General features: G+C 45.5%; 1 protein-coding gene across 1 annotated transcript; it reads right to left on the bottom strand.

The window, feature by feature from the left end:
* Positions 1–447: 447 nt before the first annotated feature.
* On the bottom strand, positions 448–18,255 carry TIGAR (TP53 induced glycolysis regulatory phosphatase; the record flags this gene model as incomplete). Its single annotated transcript, XM_080704962.1, has 6 exons — positions 448–906; positions 1,710–1,820; positions 5,074–5,151; positions 8,215–8,336; positions 10,092–10,129; positions 18,224–18,255. The coding sequence occupies 6 exons, from the start codon at positions 18,253–18,255 to the stop codon at positions 448–450; spliced, it is 840 nt and encodes a 279-aa protein (XP_080561088.1).
* Positions 18,256–18,404: the final 149 nt, after the last annotated feature.

The raw sequence follows: 18,404 nt of genomic DNA, 5'->3' as shown, positions 1-18,404 counted from the left end.
CCATAAACTTATAATGGCAGAATTTTTCATGTAAGGGATATTTCAAATGTGACAGTCATTATAAATATGCGGCAGGATTATAAATAACTCTTTCTTCCGAGAACTGGGTGAGATAGTAAAAAACATACAGAATCTTACCAGGAGGCAATAAAATAGGCTTCGGACTATGAAGAAAAATAACGGTATTTAAAAAGAGGGGAAAAATACAGTAACAAGCTTATCAACCTTCCAACTTGCAATACTGAGTCTCACCCATTCAGAGTCCAGAGAGGAACTGAGCAGGTGGAGACGCCGACTGCTCCGCCAGAGCACATCGATTCTAAATGGCTTTCATTAAGAGTTTCAAGTGGCTACGATCCCAGGAAAGCGTTATGATCTGATTTTTTACTGTTTCCAAAACCAGCATCAGAGAAGGACGGAAACAAAGCAGGCCAAAGGCACGCCCTCTTAGGATTCTGATGCAGAGTTTAATGCCGCGACTTTCGGTGGCCCCGTGGCTTCGTTCAGATGCTCCTGGAGGTTCAAACACACAAACTCAACTTCTGGTTCTTTTCCTTCTTCCAAGCTTATGAAAAAGAGACTAATCCCGGTGTTGGGACTGACAGACATAAGTTCAGACTGGCTGAAAGTCGCCGGTAAGGAACATTTAAGGTCACTCAGAAAATAACCAAACAGGCTTCTCATGTAAGCGCCGTGGCTCACAACCAAGACGCTGGCCACCAATCCTGGAGCATCACGGTTGCAACCAAATTTGGAGCTGCAGTTATTTCCTAAAGGAAATATCTCTGCCAAAGAAGTTTCCAGACACTTGCTGGGAGCTCCTGGGGAAAGCTGCTCTTTCTGACCTGCTTCTTTCAGGATGAGTTGACAAAGAAATTCAAAGAAGTCTTTTCCACGCGTTTTCACCTGTGAGGAAAAGAGGAAAACGTGAACTCAAGTGGCCTGAACAACTTCCTTAAAACAAATGTACAACATAACCGACCGCACGCTTTCCTGACGTCGGCGCAAGCAGTCCACAAGCGGATGACGCCCCGTCTACATTTCTGTTTCATCTTACATGGGGCTGACCACTGGTCCCTCCGTTCTGAGGCTCCAGCTTCCTGGGTCTCTCAAGCAGCTGCTGGTCCCTCTGGCTCTCTGATGCACAGGTGGCCGCTCAGTGGAGGCCAGTTTGATAAATGCCCTTTAACAACATACAGATCCTATGGGGCCTGTTCCTCTAGAGAACCCTGCCTAATACAACCACCACGCTTGCTTTACTGACTGCTACAGCTTCCCACGGACGGACTGCTTTCCACTCCAACGATTCCCTCTTTAGGTGCCATCAGAGAGCAATGGCTTCCATCCTTTAAGACAGGATGACTTAAAAAAGGAAAAGGAGCCAGGCGTGGTGGCGCACGCTTGTAATCCCTGTGTTTGGGAGGCGGAGACAGGAGGATCGCGCAGGTTCGAAGCCCCTCGCTGGCTTAAGAGACCCTGTTTCCAAATAAAAATATATGTCTGGGAGTGTAGTCCAGAGGTAGAAGGGTTCCATCCCCAGTACCACCAAAAAAAAAAAAAAAGGGAAAAGAAACGATATCCTGCAGAGTTCTTTATAAACTAAGAAACTTTCAAGCAACTTGGCTAATATTCACAAGTTGAGACACATTCCGGCCGCTTCCGTGTTGGTTAAGTGCGCCAAGGCGGCGACTCTGATCAGGGCTCCATACCTGGTCCAGCGTCTCTCCCCCGGGCGGGGTGAACACGGGGCATTCTTCCCCCGCTGCTCTGGCCATGGCCCTCAGCTCGCTCAGCGCCTTGCCTTCCGCAGCCCCGTATTTCTGCAACGGTCCAATAGATAAAGGTGCCTCGTGAATTTGCAACACAGTAAGTTCAAGTTATGGCAAATTTAGAACAATCATTCCAGGAATAAGCTCAGTGTCCTTCAGGTATTATTCTAGCTCTTGTAAACTGATAAGGGTATACTCAGTGGAGGACCATGAACCCTGAAAAATACAGAGGAAATCTTGAGTTGTCCTTGTGGGTTGAGGAAGACTGGGGGCCATACTGTACCATACTGACGTTTGCACAGGTCCCAGGTCTAGTGATGAACATGTGCAAGGTACTACCCCGCCACCTCCCACGTGTGTGTGGACACATGACCTCACCTGACCGTGGCAACAGCACCCTGATGCAGGCATAGACAATTTACCTCGACATTTTAAGGGAGAAGGCGGAGTTTCAGGGAGGGCAAGCAACCAGCCTGCATTCTCAAAGCCAATCACGAGTGAAGTGAGAATCCCAGTCCAGATCTGCGCGACTTCAAATCTCACTAGCTGTCCAGGTTCCCAAGACGGAGCCTGAGCACAGGTCACCAAAGAAACGCAAGTGGCCCACAAACACGGGAAATCGACCTCATTAGAAGTCGACAATCTGGAAACTAATGGGACCACTGTTCTTCAGCGGCCAAATTAGAGAATCAAAGAGACTAAATATCAAGTGTTGATGGGGAGAAGCAAACTTGCTCCTAGATCGCTCAGAGGGTTGGAAGGCAGCGTGGCTTTTTGAAAGGCAATTTAGCACTATATATAAGAAAAAGTACACACTCAGAGCTGTCCATTACACTAGTATGGGTAGAACTAACGGCAAACATGCTTAAAGTTATTGACATGAGCAGAAAATCTAGGTACAACCTGGATGCCTACTGAGAGTTGCTGGGCTGTGTAAATTCTATATGTACATTTCAAGTCATCAATTAGGCGAGCACACTGATGTGCAATTACAGTCACCGAAAAGCAGTGAGTATAATAGAGGGTTTAAAAGCGGTATGTAAAGCTGGGCGTGATGGGGGCACGCCTGTAATCCCAGTACTTGGGAGGCTGAGACAGGAGGATTGCAGTTTCGAACCCAGCCTCAGCTATTTAGTGAATCTCTCAGCAACGTAGTGAGATTCTATTTCCAAACAAAATCTAAAAGAGGTCTGGGAGTGTAACCCGGAGGTAGAAAGCACTGTCCCATCCCTAGTACCACACACACACAAGAAAGCCATATGTAGCTGGACATGGTGGTGCATGCCCAAAATCCCAGTACTTGGGAGGCTGAGACAGGAAGACCCCAGGTTCAAGGATAGCCTCGGCAAGTAGTGAGATTCTCAGCAACCTAGTGAGATCCTGTTTCAAAATAAAAATTAAATAGGGCTGGGGTTATAGCTCAGAGGTTGAATGCCCCCTGGGTTCAATCCCCAGTGCCACAAAAATAGAAAATTAATTAATTAAATAAATAAAAAATAGATAGCATTCTATTTAGAAAAATATGTACACAAGCCGACAGACCCTAAAAAATGTCAGAAACCCACATACCAAAATGTTCGGTGTCTATCTGTGGGTGGTAGAGATTATAACTATCTTTCAGGCCGGACGTGGTGGCGCACGCTTGTAATCCCCGCGCTTGGGAGGCGGAGACAGGAGGATCGCGCTGGTTTGGAGCCAGCCGCGCTGGCTTAAGAGACTCTGTTTCCACATAAAAATGTTAAAAAATAGGTCTGGGAGTGTATACCGGAGGTAGAAGGGCTTCCAGGAACCCCAGTACCACCAGGAACCCCAGTACCACCAAAAAAAAAAAAACAAAACAAAACAAAAAAACAAAAAAAAACCAACTATCTTTCTTCATATCTTTTAATTTCCTACCATGATAGCGTGTAACTTGCCTAATTAAGTATATAAAGAAGCAAATCATCCTTTATAGTTGGCCCCGATGACCCCAGAAAAGCCTCACACCACCATCCAATAGAGGTTCAGTAGCGCCGGGCACGCTCGTCATCCCGGCATTCGGGAGGCTGAGCCCGGAGCAATTGTGGTCCGTGGATAACCACAGCTACCTAGTGAGGCCCTCTGCAACTTAGTGAGATACTGTTTCAAAATAAAGAATAAAAAATAGGGCAGGGGGTGTAGCTCGGAGGTTGAATGCCCCTGGGTTCCATCCCCAGACCCACCAAAAAAAAAAAAAAAAAAAAAAAAGTGCAATAGTAAAATACTACTTTTATAAGAATACATGCACATTTTGTCAATCATGCTTTAAATCCGTATATCCAAATTCCTATGTCCTTGCCTATCTGTGAAGCAATCTGGATCACAAAAAGGGACCAGTAAAAATCACCACTTGCTCTGATTTCACTAGAATGGAAACCTTCGTTTGCTAAATATCCTGACTGCTACCGTGAGACACGCTGGGCCACCAGGCCAGTGGTGACCCCAGCTGTGCTGAGCGCGGGGCAGGGGGCAGTGGGGCCACAGCACTCGTGTAAAGGGGCCAAGACGGAGGGGATGGAAGGTCTCAGACACAGAGGAGCGATGCACTCTGGATGTGGAGAATCTCAGAAGGCCAAGCCTGACAGGTGAGCAGAAGCAGGCAGGGCGCAGAGTGGAGGAGACCAGGCGCCCAATGAGGACCGAGCAGAGCGGCTGGGCAATTCAGGAGAGGCCCGCCTCAGCGGCCCACAGCATGGGCTCCAAGGCCACACAGCTATGGAGTCCTGGGCACGGACGTCTTGGCCTCTGCAGCTATACAATGATTAAAATGCAAGGTTTTAAATCTTCACAACACTGGCTTATGATGATGACCCAATCTGCAGTGCTCGGGCGAAGGCCAGCCCGTGACAAGTACGTCAATGCCTGCTTGCGTTAGGATGAGCCGGGCACGGTGGTGCACGCCTGTAAATCCCAGGGGACAATTCCTTAAAGGTGTCTGGACCATTCTGTTACATTTCTGCCTGGGCAAAAGAGATCACAGAACTAGCCGTGATGCTAATGAGTTTATAGGTTAATAACAGAGCATAATCAAAATAAATGCTGCTGTGGGAGACTTGGGATCCGATCTCAGATACTCAATGGGCACTTGCCTGACAACACAAGGCCCGGGGTTCAACCCCCAGCACCATACACACAAAAACAAGTTACTATATATGAGACTATGTAACGGGGACCATCATGTAGTAGACTCTTAATATTCTTTCGCCAATTCCCAATCTTAGCCATGTGATATGCTGAGGTAGCTAAGCAAAAACGTATGCTAAAGCACAATAAACAAGACACTTACCCTTTCTCGAAGTCTTGAATCATAATTAACTGTCATGTCTTTGCAAAATTTGCTTTCCTCCAAAATCGCATGCACAGTCTGCAAATCAAAACATAGCTGTTCCTCTTCTTATAAAAATATTTTTAACCACCATGAAATATCAAAATGTCACCTTCACCGATAAAAAAAGAACAAGCAATAATTTCCCTGTGTAAACACTGTCTCTTGGCCTGGGGCTATAGGTCAGTGGTAGAGTGCTTGGCTAGCATGTCAAAGGCCCTAGGTTCTAACCCCAGCGCTGCAAAAGCAAAAAACAAAGCTGCTTCTTCTATACTGCTCATCTTTTTTGTCTCTCCATGGCCGGCTCTGGTATTTTCTGCTAAACCACCTCCTAGTTCAAAGTTTGGCCACTATAGCCTACAGGCCAAATGCAAACCATCATCTTCTTTTGTAAATAAGGTTTTATTAGAACAGACACACAACCCGCCTATGTCTGGTCTACGGTTGCTTTCATGCTGTAACAGTGGAAGCAAACAGCTGTAACAAAGACCAGAGAGCCCATAAAACTTGTTATGGTTTGGATTTGAAATGTCCCCCAAATTTTGTTAGGCATTGTAGCTGGGTCTGAAGGCGAGTCACTGGGGGTATGGCCTTGGACACCGTTTCTGCCCCTAACCACTTCGCGTCCCCCACCCCAGCCGTCAGGACTGAGGGCAGCTGTTCTCTGCCATGCATCCTGCTGCCATGGTTTCTGCCCTGGAGCTGGCCAACAATGGACTGAATCTCTAAAACCGTAAGCCAAATAAATCTTTCCTTCTCTAAGCTGTGCTTGTCAAGTAACTTGGTCAGAGCAGTGGAAAAGGTGACTACAACAAAACAAACTACTCGTTATCTGGCTTCTTACAGAAAAGGTATGTCAAACTCTGTTCTAGTTCCTAATTCTCCACTCAAGAATACCTAAACTGCTATTTTTCCCGTCCCTTAAGTCTTAATTTCAATATTTTCAGTGTTAGAACTGCACTTAGTCCATGTTTATAGTTTATTGCTTAGAGTTATAAGATTCTCCGTGTCATCTTAAAATCTGTGTCTGGTAAATGCTGGAGTTATTTCTCTTTCACTTTTGCTCCTTTCTGTTGCTCCCCCTTTCACTGTATGTTCACCATCTGCCTCCTGTAACCCTCTCCCCATGAACTAGACATTATCATTGTCACTGTCCCATACATGTCGTCCATATTTCTTTGTATTTCTCTATGGGAACCTTTGCCAATTTTTTGCTCACCCTCCTCTCCTGAACTCGGACCTTCCTTCTGGGATTACCTTCTCTTTCAGTATTCTCTTAAAGTGACTTTAGAACCTGTGTCTGAAAGGTCTCCATTTCACCTGTTCTCTATCGGGAGATTTCCTGGGTACAGAACTCTAGGCTAATCCTTAGGAGCTCAGTGTATTGACGAGGTCACAATTGGTATTGACAGACTGGTAGACAACCCAAATACTCTTCTTTGGTGCACAACATCCGTCCCCTTATTCTTTGGAATCTTGGTGTTTTGATACGATGAATGTAGAGGTGGATTGGGACTGGCTATGCTTCCTGGACCTGAGAATCTGTTCTTCCAATGATTCTCTAAGATGACCAATTATGACTTCTTTGAATATTGCCCCATCTCCATTCTCTCTGACATCTCCTTTTGAAAAAAAGCACAACTTCTCATGTTCCTGTCTTTTAAAGACTCTTACATTCCAAATCTGCCACTCTGTGCCACATTTAGGTTATTACTTTGTACTTATCTGGAGATTAGCAAACACTTCAGGTGTGTGGAATCAACAACTTAGTATATTCACTGAGGTGTTTTTTAATTTACTCCATATTTTAAATCGACTTTATCGATAGTTTACAATAATAAAATGCTCCTATTTTAAGTCTAAAGTTCACTGAGTTTGGACAAATATATATATATATATATATATATATATATATATATATATATATATATATACTCATTTGAGTACTACCAAAATCAAGATACAGAATTACAAAGCCCCAAAAGATTCTTTATGACAATGTCAGTAAATCCTTTGCACTTCTGCACCAACCACTTCGCAGCTTTTTAACTATAGCCGCATACAAATAGAATCATGCCCCTGTATCCAGCTTCCTTTCCTTAGCCTGTTTCTGACACTCAACCATGTTACATGCATCAGCAATTCAGTCTTTATTTCTTTTTTTTTTTTTTTTTGGTGGTACTGGGGTTCCTGGAAGCCCTTTTACCTCCGGGCTACACTCCCAGACCTATTTTTACATTTTTTTTTTATTTGGAAACAGGGTCTCCTAAGCCAGCGCGCGCGGCTGGCTTCAAACCTGCACGATCCTCCTGTCTCCGCCTCCCAAGCGCGGGGATTACAAGCGTGTGCCACCACGCCCGGCCAGTCTTTATTTCTGAGTTGCGTTCCACTGTACAAGTATACCCCAGGTCATCCCTCCACTCTACGGCTGTTACAAATAAAACTACCACCAAACAACTCTGCACACGTCTGTGTGTGGATTTATGTTCTTATTTCTCTTGGACAAGTTTCTTGTTTTCTTTCTTTTTTTATTTTGGGTGGTACTGGGGTTCCTGGAAACCCTTCTACCTCCGGGCTACACTCCCAGACACCTATTTTTTATATTTTTATTTGGAAACAGGGTCTCTTAAGCCAGCGCGGCTGGCTTCGAACCTGTGTAATCCTCCTGTCTCTACCTCCCAAGCGCGGGGATTACAAGATGCGCCACCACGCCCGGCTTCTTGGACAAGTTTCTGAGACTGAAATTGCTGGATAATAAAGTATGTGGCAAGTGGGCAAACCATTTTCCAAAGTCACTGGTTTCTTTCAGGTCCTCGCCAGCGATGCATGACTTTCAGATGAGCTAGGATCTGTTCTCTTTTGTAGTTACTCAGACCACATTTGTGTTCTTGTTACACACTTTACTCAAGGCTACTCTAATTTTAAAATGACAAAAAAAAAAAGAGTAAAGCACTGAGGTCCATTTAGGGATGGGACGGAGGAGGTTAGAGATGATGTCTGCGTGTCATTTAATTCCCTACAGGCTCTTACAGCAGATTTCCCAGGCTCTCACGGTGGTTGAGACTCCTGCCCCATCAGGCTACACCCCAACCCTAAACTCACCTGCTTTGTCCTCGTGAGATCACTGGAGAAAACATGAGTAAATTTCACATTACTCAGAAATCTCCCAGCAGCGGCTGCTTGCTTAAATCCGGTCTCTGAGAGAGGTTCATCTATCCCTTGTCCTGAGGGGAAACAGTGACATTAAATAAATACAGCTGCGGGATGCAAGAAAAGCCACATACAAGAGAACAGAAATTGCACCTATCTGTATTTTAGTGAACGTTTTTCTTGAGTACTTTTCTGCATAACTTTTTAGAGAGCTGGGAGCAAGAACTACACGATTAAACTACGATCCTACAGAGGCTCGGGTGTTCAAATGTTCTCCACGTGGCCGCTGCTCAATGGGGATATGGTGGCGGTGAACACGGCCCCTTCTGCTTCTCCCTTCTTCTCTCGGTCACCGTGCGCACCTGCTAGTTTGCTCCTCCAGGTGCCAGGCCGGGGGCAGCATCGCCACCTGAGTTTTCCCTCCGCAGTGCCCAAATGTTCAGTACTGTAATATCACTTCTCTCCTTCCCTCACGCCCTCTCTCCCTACTTCCCTTTCTTTTTCGCTTAGAAAGTGCCATGAAACCTCAATTTCCAGAAAACAAGCGGACCGGTCGCTCTGAAAGACCCTTCTACTACAAAATAACTAAACGGAGCGTGTTTGGCATTGCAGGTCTCACAGGAAGGGGGAGGAACGCTCGAGGAGCAAAGCAAAGCAGCCAAAGACCCGAGTCAAAACGTGGAGACTGACGGGAAGAAAGGGAGCTGCTCAGAGGTCAGCTCCAGTGCTGGGGCCGGGAGGAGCCCGACGGGCGCCAGGACCGGCTGGGCTGGCGCAGGCGCTTGTCCTGCGAGGAGGCCAGTGTCGTCTCAGGCCAGAGGGGAATCAGTGCGAATTCTCCACAGGGCAGATCCCGCTCGACAGGGGGCAACAAGCCACACACCGACCACCAATAACAAGCTGCTGTGAATGATTCCAGCAAGTGACAGTTCATACACACAAAACTAATCTGCCACAAATCAAAGCCAGCTCAGGGGCATTCCACCTCCAAGCTACACCCTCAGCCCTTTTTATTATTAAAGCTTCTTCTTTATTACTACTAAAATTAAGGTAACTATGTTATCAGAAAAATACCATTAATACCAGTCCGTAAACCTCATGTCTCCAAATATGAAATCATTTTAAATCTAGACTACTATATTTTAAGACACCTAGAACCAATGTAACTCTTTAATCCACTTACTGGGCCACTTTAAAGCCACATGAAAAGAAATGGGATGGTGAACACACTTGTAATCCCAGCCATTTGGGGGGCTAAGGCGGGAGGATCCCTGGTTCCAGGTCAGCCCAAGGTCCTGTTTCAAAATCTTAAAAATAATAAAATAAAAGGACTGGGGAGCTGGGTGTGGTGGTGCACGCACACTTGTAATCCCAGCACTTGGGAGGCTGAGACAGGAGGATTGTGGTTCGTAGACAGCCTCAGCTACTTAGTGAGGTGAGGCCGTTTGCAACTCGTGAGACCCTGTTTCAAAATATAGAATAAAAAATAGAGCTGGGGGTGGAGCTCAGAGGTCAAATGCCCCTGGGTTCAATCCCCAGTACCACACAAACACAAAAATAAAATAAAAAAAAAAAAGAGAAAGAGCAAGAGAACAAATTTCTTTTCTAGAAAGGGAACTAGTGAAGAAATTTCGTTCTCTTGGTTACCAACCACTGCAATCATATTCTGTGGCTGTTCTACTAAATTCTATTAAATTCCATAATCTTAACCCAATTCAATCCTAGTACATACAGAGGGGCCCCATCCACCCTCTCCTACCACATCTGATTAACACACCTATTCATTAACACTAAAGCAGAGCGCTAAGAAAACAACTGGATCGACCAACCTTGAAGTATCTTCTCCTTGTTAAGTCTGGTTTCTCCACTAAAACAGAAAGAGGTAAGAAATTTTATTAGCAAATTATGTGGCTTTTGAGAGAAGGAAGAAAATTCAACCACGAAGGGTAATGATATTCATAGAAGTCACCGGGATCTTGTAACATACTGCATAATCTGAACCTGTAAAATACAACTCATTAGCCGGGCGTGGTGGCGCATGCTTGTAATCCCAGCATTTGGGAGGCTGAGACCGGAGGATCGCGGTTCGCGGACAGCCTCAGCTACTTCTTAGTTTTTTCCGGTAATGGGAATGGAACCCAGGGGCATTCTACCTCCGAGCTATACAGGGTCTCACTGAGTTGCAGAGGGCCTCACTAAGTAGTAGCTGAGGCTGTCCGCAAACCGCGATCCTCCTGTCTGTGTCAGCCTCCCGAATGCTGGGATTACAAGCGTGCTCCACCACGCCTGGCTCAGTGACTTTTTGGTGAGGTCCTCAGCAACCTAGTGAGACCCTGTTTTCAAAATAAAATAAAACAGGGCTTGGGGGATAGCAGGGGTAGAACACCCCTGGTTCAATCCCCACTGCCACAATAACCACCACCACCACCTCACATGGGCTTGATTTACTCATATCGAGAGAGGAACTCCATCAGACATTAAAGTATTCAAGTCAGAACCACAAACTCCAGCCGCTGCCAGGCCCCCTGCCTCTTGTTCACCAACCTCTGCGGGGAGCAATGGATCTCAACTGAGTCGCATCAGCGCCGCCTAGTGGCGGGATTACTACAGCACACTGTGAGTCAGGCTCTAAGTGGTCTTCCCTCTCAGCTGCCCACCCGGTGTGAACACCCCAGCTCTGTGCTCCCACTTCCCCTGACACCACCAACCCAACTGATCCTCTGTGCGCTGACTGACGTTTTAGTTGGGGCTCCAGTTCCTCAGAGGACGTCCACTTTACAGTGCCCAGTGTCAGGAGAAAAGCCTGAGAAATACCAGAATTTCAGCCAGTGTTCTCTGCCAATGGAGGGTCATCTGGAAATAGCTATCAAAATGACAAACACTTTATTCTTTCATGCAGTAACTCCATTCCTGGGAATATGTGCATTCACTCATATTTAAAAGAATATAGCCGGGCGTGGTGGCACACGCTTGTGATCCCCGCGCTTGGGAGGCAGAGACAGGAGGATCGCGCAGGTTCGAAGCCAGCCGCGCGCGCCGGCTTAGGAGACCCTGTTTCCAAATAAAAATGTAAAAATAGGTCTGGGAGTGGAGCCTGGAGGTAGAAGGGCTTCCAGGAACCCCAGTACCACCAAAAATAAATAAATAAATAAAAATAAAAGAATATCACGGCCGGGCGTGGTGGTGCATGCTTCTAAATCCCAGCATTCGGGAGGCTGAGACCGGAGGATCCCGGTTCGCGGACAGCCTCAGCTACTTAGTGAGGCCCTCTGCAACTCAGTTGAGACCCTGTTTCAAAATAAAGAATAAAAAAAAAAAAATAGGGTAGGGGATGTAGCTCGGAGGTCAAATGCCCCTGGATCCCATCCCCAGACCCACAAAAAATAAAATAAATAAAAATAAATAAAAAATAAATGTTCTCTTATAAAGAAAAAAAGAATATCACTACAGTATTATTTCTAATAGTAAAAGACGATGATCTGGGTGTGGTTGTACAAGCCTGTAATCCCAATACTTGGGAGGCTGAGACCAGCCTCAAAAACTTAACAAAGCCTTCAGTAACTCAGCAAGGCCTTGTTTCAGAATAAAAAATAAAATGGGGCTGAGAGTATAGTTCAGAGGTAGTTAAATGCTCCTGGGTTCAATCTCCAGTACCCCCCACACACACACCAAAAAGACTGTAAGTAACCCAAAATGTCCATTAATTAGGAAGCGGTTCTCCTATCCCTGGCTAAAATAACCATTTGTTAATGTTTACATTAACAAAGAAACAGTGGTATGTCTACATAATGGAATACTACATAACCATGTCCCTTTAAAAAGAAAGATTATATATAAAATTATGGAAAAGATCCCCAAGATCAAGGTGTAAAATGACACTAACTTTATAGAAAGGAAGGAAATAATATTTGAGTCTGTACAAATACTGGAAGAATACATAGGAAGCCAAGGAATGTGATTACCTAAGAGCGGGGAAAGAACAAGAATTGTTTTGATTTTATATTAACTTTAAGAAGTAATATATTTATTTATTTACACAAGTATGTGATAACAAATGAAATTACTATACACAGTACTATTTATGCTTTGGCAAAACCAGTACCACTGATTCACCCTTATTATCACTGATGTTAATATTAAAAAAAAAAAAAAAAAACAGACTTCCAGCTGGGTGTGGTGGCACACGCTTGAAATCCCACAAATACTGGGAGGCCGAGACAGGAGAATCACAGTTCGCAGACAGCCTCGGCTACTTAGTGAGGTCCTTTGCAACTCAGTGAGACCCTGTTTCAAAATAAAAAATAAAGAGCTCGGTGTGGTGGTGCACGCGTGTAATCCCAGCATTCAGGAGGCTGAGACAGGAGAATCGGGGTTCGCGAACAGCCTCAGCTAATTAGTGAGGCCCTTTCAAACTCAGTAAACCCTGCTTCAAAAATAAGGAATAAAAAATAGGTCTGGGGGGTAAAGCTTGGAGGTAGAATGCCCATGGGTTCCATCCCCAGTACTGCAAATAAATAAATAATAAAATAGGGCTGGGGGTGTATCTGGAGGTAGAATGCCCTTGGGTTCTATCCCAGTACGGCAAAAGGTAAAAGAAAGAAAGGAAGAAAGGAAGGAAGGAAGGAAGGAAGAAAGAAATAAAGAAAGAAAGAAAGAAAGAAAGGAAGAAAGAAAGAAAGAAGATAAAGACTTCCTATATCCTAGAATGCATTGAGAATCTTAAGAAATAAATGCAAAAGAGGGTGTTAAACTCTGCTATGGAGAGAGATCAGCAGAATCCAGGACAAGGGTGAAGAAGCCGGTGGCTTCTAATTTAGAAAATGGTGTAAGGCATTAGTTTCATTTCCTATCACAGCCTCATCATCTTGCTGAGCTCAACAATGAAGCAACTGGCTACTCAGTTTATCAAAACTGGGATCCAAGTAATTCCATCACTTTACAGAAGCCCCGCCCCACCATCTAGTGATTTCTCAGCCAAAGAAACAAAAAAGCTGCCATGTCATGAAGGATGCTCTTGGCTCTAAGTTGGTGAGAGCCTGCTGCAGACAGAACAGGACTTATTATTAATAGTCGCTGGCTTCCATTGGGCGTTTCGGTCTTCAAAACACTTTATAAATATTACACCGTGGGAATCCCCAAATGGAATTTTCCCCAAAAAAACTGGTGTAAATATTTAGTTCTACAAGCTTTTATCAGCTTCATCAAGAAGTTTATATAAATCCTTGGAGCAAGGGTTTAGAGTTAGTTTGGGGACAGGAAAGGCAAGCTGACGGCCAAAATAGACCTACTACTAATCCATTTCCCTGAACTCAGCCTGTGATACGGGCTGGGGAGGTGGAGGAGGCTGAAAGGTCAGAGGGATATATTTGAAGGAGTCAGGAATAACACCACTCCTTTTCAAAACCTGCGGTGTGATCCGTTCCCGAATCCTTATGCCAAGAAGAGAAGTCTTATGACAGGCCGTTTACAGGCCCCACAAACATGCACCATTCCTTTTGTGAGTTACCACCGCTCTCCTGAGGGAGGTTTCATTTTGTTAGTTCACATTTATATGCTGTGGCACTTCTTTAGAAATCGCCAAGAAGGCTTAATTTCCCTGTTAAATCCCTTTAGGAGATTCAAATGCAACAGACAATACTCGGTTTGCCACAAAAGAGAGACAGAGCATGAGAGATCAGTGGTATGCATTCGAGGCACTCCCAGCACAGACAGGCTTCGGCGTACACAGAAATGTAAGACCGCAAGGTACCGAGTTAGGAACACAGCGACACAGCTTCATCCTAATTCCTCTACACCACTTAATTCACTGGAAATACAGTTGGCTAGGAACACAGTGATTTTCACTAGACAATCTTGGAGGAAAAAAAACTTGTACAATACCTAACTCAGGATACACACACACACACACACACACACACACATATATATTTTTTTGGAGGTACTGGGGGTGAAACCCAGGGGCTTTTCTACTTCCGAGCTATACTCCCAGACCTATTTTATACTTTATTTGGAAACAGGGTCTCACTAAGTTGCTGGGAGCCTCACTCAGTAGCTGGGGCTGGTTTCTAACCTGTGCGATCCTCCTGTCTCAGCCTCCCGAGCGCGTGCGCCACCACACCTGGCTAGGATATTATTTTTGTTTATACACAGATTAGTCCCGGTTGCAAAGGCTCTCCTAGTACCTAGAAAACATTATCACGGGTAGAAAACAGTGGCAATATGTCTTTATTAATGTACTGAATTGCAGATGTTCAAATATTATTGCTTGCTTTATTAATGTCCAGAACAATGACGAGCATTCAACAAAAGTAACTGCTGACAGATAGAATGAGAAAGATAAATCAGTTTGGCTATCAGTAACTTCACTAATTCACAATCTTTTTTTGTGTGTGTGCAGCTCTGGGGATGGCACCCAGGGGTATTTGACCTCCGAGCCACACCCCCTGCCCTATTTTTATTCTTTATTTTGAAACTGGGTCTAAGTTGCGAAGGGCCTCACTAAGTAGCTGAGGCTGTCCGCGAACCGTGATCCTCCCGAATGCTGGGATTACGAGCGTGCACGCCCGGCTTACTAATTCACAATCTTTAAGTCACTTAAAAGTAAATTAGATGCTGGGCCTGTGGCACAGGTCTGTAACCCCAGTACTTGGGAGGCTGAGACAGGAGGATTGCAGGTTAAAAACCAGCCTCAGCAATTCAGTGTGGCTTGTATCAACTTAGATCTGGTTTCCAAATAAAAAATTTAAAAAATAGGGTTGGGGTGTGGCTCAAAGGTTGAATGCCCTGAGTTTCAATCCTCAGCACCACAAAAAAAAGATAAAATAAAAAAATAAATTAGGCTGAGTGTGGTGGCACACCCTTGTAATCTCAGTACTTGGGAGGCTGAGATGGGAGGATCCCAAACCAGCCTCTATAACTTAGAGACTCTCAACAACTCAATGATCTGTTTCAAAATAAAAACTAAAAAGGGGCCAGGAAGGGCATAATGCCAGCATTTGGGTGGCTGAGACAGGAGGATTGTGGCTCCCGGCCAGGCTCAACTACTTAGTGAGGTCCGCCACAACTCAGTGAGACCTTGTTTCAAAATAAAGAATAATGCAGTGGCGTGGGCTTGTAATCCCAGCATTTGGGAGGCTGAGACTGGAGAATCGCAGTTCGCAGACAGCCTCAGCTACTTAGTGAGGCCCTTCCCAGCTCAGTGAGACCCTATTTCAAAATAAATAAGCAGGGAGTGGTGGGGCAAGCTTGTAATCCCCCACACTTGGGAGGCGGAGACAGGGAGATAGGGAAACACTAGATTCCTAAATTTAGCCATTAAAAAAGAACCACTTCAGATTCCTCCCGAGATTATATACTAATAAAGTAAGAACCAAAGCTGGGTGTGGTAGCCCATACAGGTAATCCATACTGGTACTTGGGAGGCTGAGACAGGAGGATCTCAGATTCCAGGCCTGCCTCAGCAACTTAAGGAAAACCTCAACAACCTAGCAAGGCCCGGTTTCAAAACATAAAAAAAATCAGGGCTCTGTGTGTGCTTCTGAGGTCGAAAGTCCCTGGGGTCAATCCCCAGTACAAGAATGAATAAAAAAGAAGAGAGAAGCCGGATGTGGTGGCGCACGCTTGTCATCCCAGCATTTGGGAGGCTGACACAGACAGGAGGATTCGGCTTCGCGGACAGCCTCAGTTACTTGGTGAGGCCCTTTGCAACTCAGTGAGACCCTGTTTCAGAATAAAGAATAAAAAATAGGGCTGGGGGGTGTAGCTCGGAGGTAGAATGCCCCTGGGCTCCATCCCCAGTACCAAAAAGAGAAAAGAGATGAAGAAGAGCAGTTAAAGCAGGTTTGATAAGATTAAGTCATATGATAGGCTCCTGTGAGCTCCATGAAGGCAGAAATGGTATCATTTATCTGTCCAACCCAGCCCACTGGCACGGAGAACTTCCTCAAAATGCTGGTCCAATAAACTGTACACACATAGTTGAGAACCAACTGCAGATTACTGGAGCTGTCCTTAAAGAAACTGAAATTATTTAATTTTTAAATATATTTCTTATCCTCTGGTGTGGCATACACTTGACCACTTAATTCTCACAGTAACCCAATGAGAAAGATACTACAACTGTCCCCATTTCACAAATCAAATCACAGTTCAGAAAGACTAAGCCAGTTATCAGAAGCCTTGGCTACAGGGATCCTTGCTAGAGCCTGGATTCCAAGACAGGTCTATCTTATTTGAAAAATCTCGGCTCTTAGCTGGGCATGGTGGAGCCTCCTGCAATCCTAGAATTTGAGACAGGAGCATTGCAGTTCGTGGCCAGCCTCAGCTATTTATTGAGGCCTTTTGCAACTCAGTGAGACCCTGTTTCAAAATAAAAAATAAAAAATAGGGCTGGGAGTGTAGCTCAGAGGTAGAATGCTCCTGGATCCCAGTCCTGCAAAATAAATAAATTAATTAATTAATTAAAAATTTCTGCTTTTAACCACATTGAATTTCACTCCTGATGAACACTAGGCAAATATGTTAAGAAACAGCAGAGGTGAAGACAAATTTTGCTCCATACACTGTTTTTTTTTTTTTTTTTGGGGGGGGGGGAGTTTGCTACAGTACTAGGAACCCAGGGGCATTCTACCTCCAAGCTACACCTCTGGCCCTAATTTATTATTATTATTATTTTTTTTTTTGAAACAGGGTCTCACTGAGTTGCAGAGGGCCTCACTAAGTAGCTGAGGCTGGCCGTGAACCATGATCCTCCGGTCTCAGCCTCCCGAATGCTGGGATTACAAGTACGTACCACCACGCCTGGCTCATACATTGTTATGATATAAGAAAGAAAGTATTTGTTGAAGGTGATGGGGTTGGTGGAGAGGAGGGCTGAGGCCCTCTTTTCTTTCCCAGAAATGCAACCTCTGAGGAGGGGAGAAATAAATCTCAAATATATGCCCTTGGAACTGAATGACTTGGCAAACCAAGGGAAAGGGAGGGGAATGGTGGAGTAAGAGAGAGGGGGTGGGGGAGGGCAGTCCGCATTAAAAAACTCAGCTGTGGCCTGGCATGGTGGCACACGCCTGTAATCCTAGTAACCTGGTGGGCTCAGAAAGGAGGTTCCAAGGTTCGAGGACAGACTCAGCAGCAAAGTGAGACGCTCAGGAACCCCCAAACCCCAAAGCAGCTCGGAGGTGGACAAGGTTGGGTTTTTTTTTTTTTTTTCCTTGCTACTGGAAATTAAACCCTGGGATCTTCTACCTCCAAGCTACACCCCCAGCCCTATTTTATTACTTTATTGTATTTGTGTGTAGAACTGGGGATTGAACCCAGGGGCATTCTACCCCCGAGCTACACCCAACCCCATTTCATTCCTTTAGTGTGTGTGTGTGTGTGTGTGTGTGTGTGTGTGTGTGTGTATAGAACTGGGGGTTGAACCCTGGGGCATTCTACCTCCGAGCTACACCCTCAGCCCTTATTTTTTATTCTTTATTTTGAAACAGGATCTCACCAAGTTGCGGAGGGCCTCACTAAGTAGCTGAGGCTGGCAGGGAACCTGAGATCCTCCTGTCTCAGCCTCCCAAGTGCTGGGATTACAAGCGTGCGCCACCACGCCGGGCTTGCGGTGGACAAGAATTCTGAATTCATTGGAGTCCGCTAGGGAGGAAAAAACGGTGCACGTATACGTCCAGAGATAGAGGTGTCTTTTTCCAGCATTAGTTCCACCCCCAAGTGGCTGATACCTTGATCATTTACTCCCCTAGACCTGTCCCTCATGTGAAACACGGACTAATAATTTTTAAGGCCTGCCTGGCTTCCTCACTCGGGGTTGGTGAGATGAGACGGGTCGAAAGGGGACGGCCCAAACGAAAACGCCTGGAAAAATAGCCCCTTCCAAAGTCAACCCTGCAGGGACCAGAAGGGATGACAAATTCATGGTCCCTCCACCCACTCAATGGAGAGAGGATACGATACTCACTGCCGGACCACGGTCAGGGAGAAGCGCTTCATCTTCTCCGGCACCCAAGGAAGCGAAGGAATGGCCACCGCTCGTCCTCTGTGCCCCGCACCCGCGCGGCTCCTGCACTGCGGATCACCTCGCCCACACCACTTCCGCCACCAGCCGCCGGCCGGCTCGCCTTCTATAGGCCTAGACGGCC

The sequence above is a fragment of the Muscardinus avellanarius genome (genome assembly GCF_963383645.1).
Source record: "Muscardinus avellanarius genome assembly, chromosome: 11".
In the NCBI taxonomy this organism is placed as follows: Eukaryota; Metazoa; Chordata; class Mammalia; order Rodentia; family Gliridae; genus Muscardinus; species Muscardinus avellanarius.
Note: the sequence above shows the minus strand (reverse complement) of the source record. Positions and strands in the feature narration are given on the sequence as shown.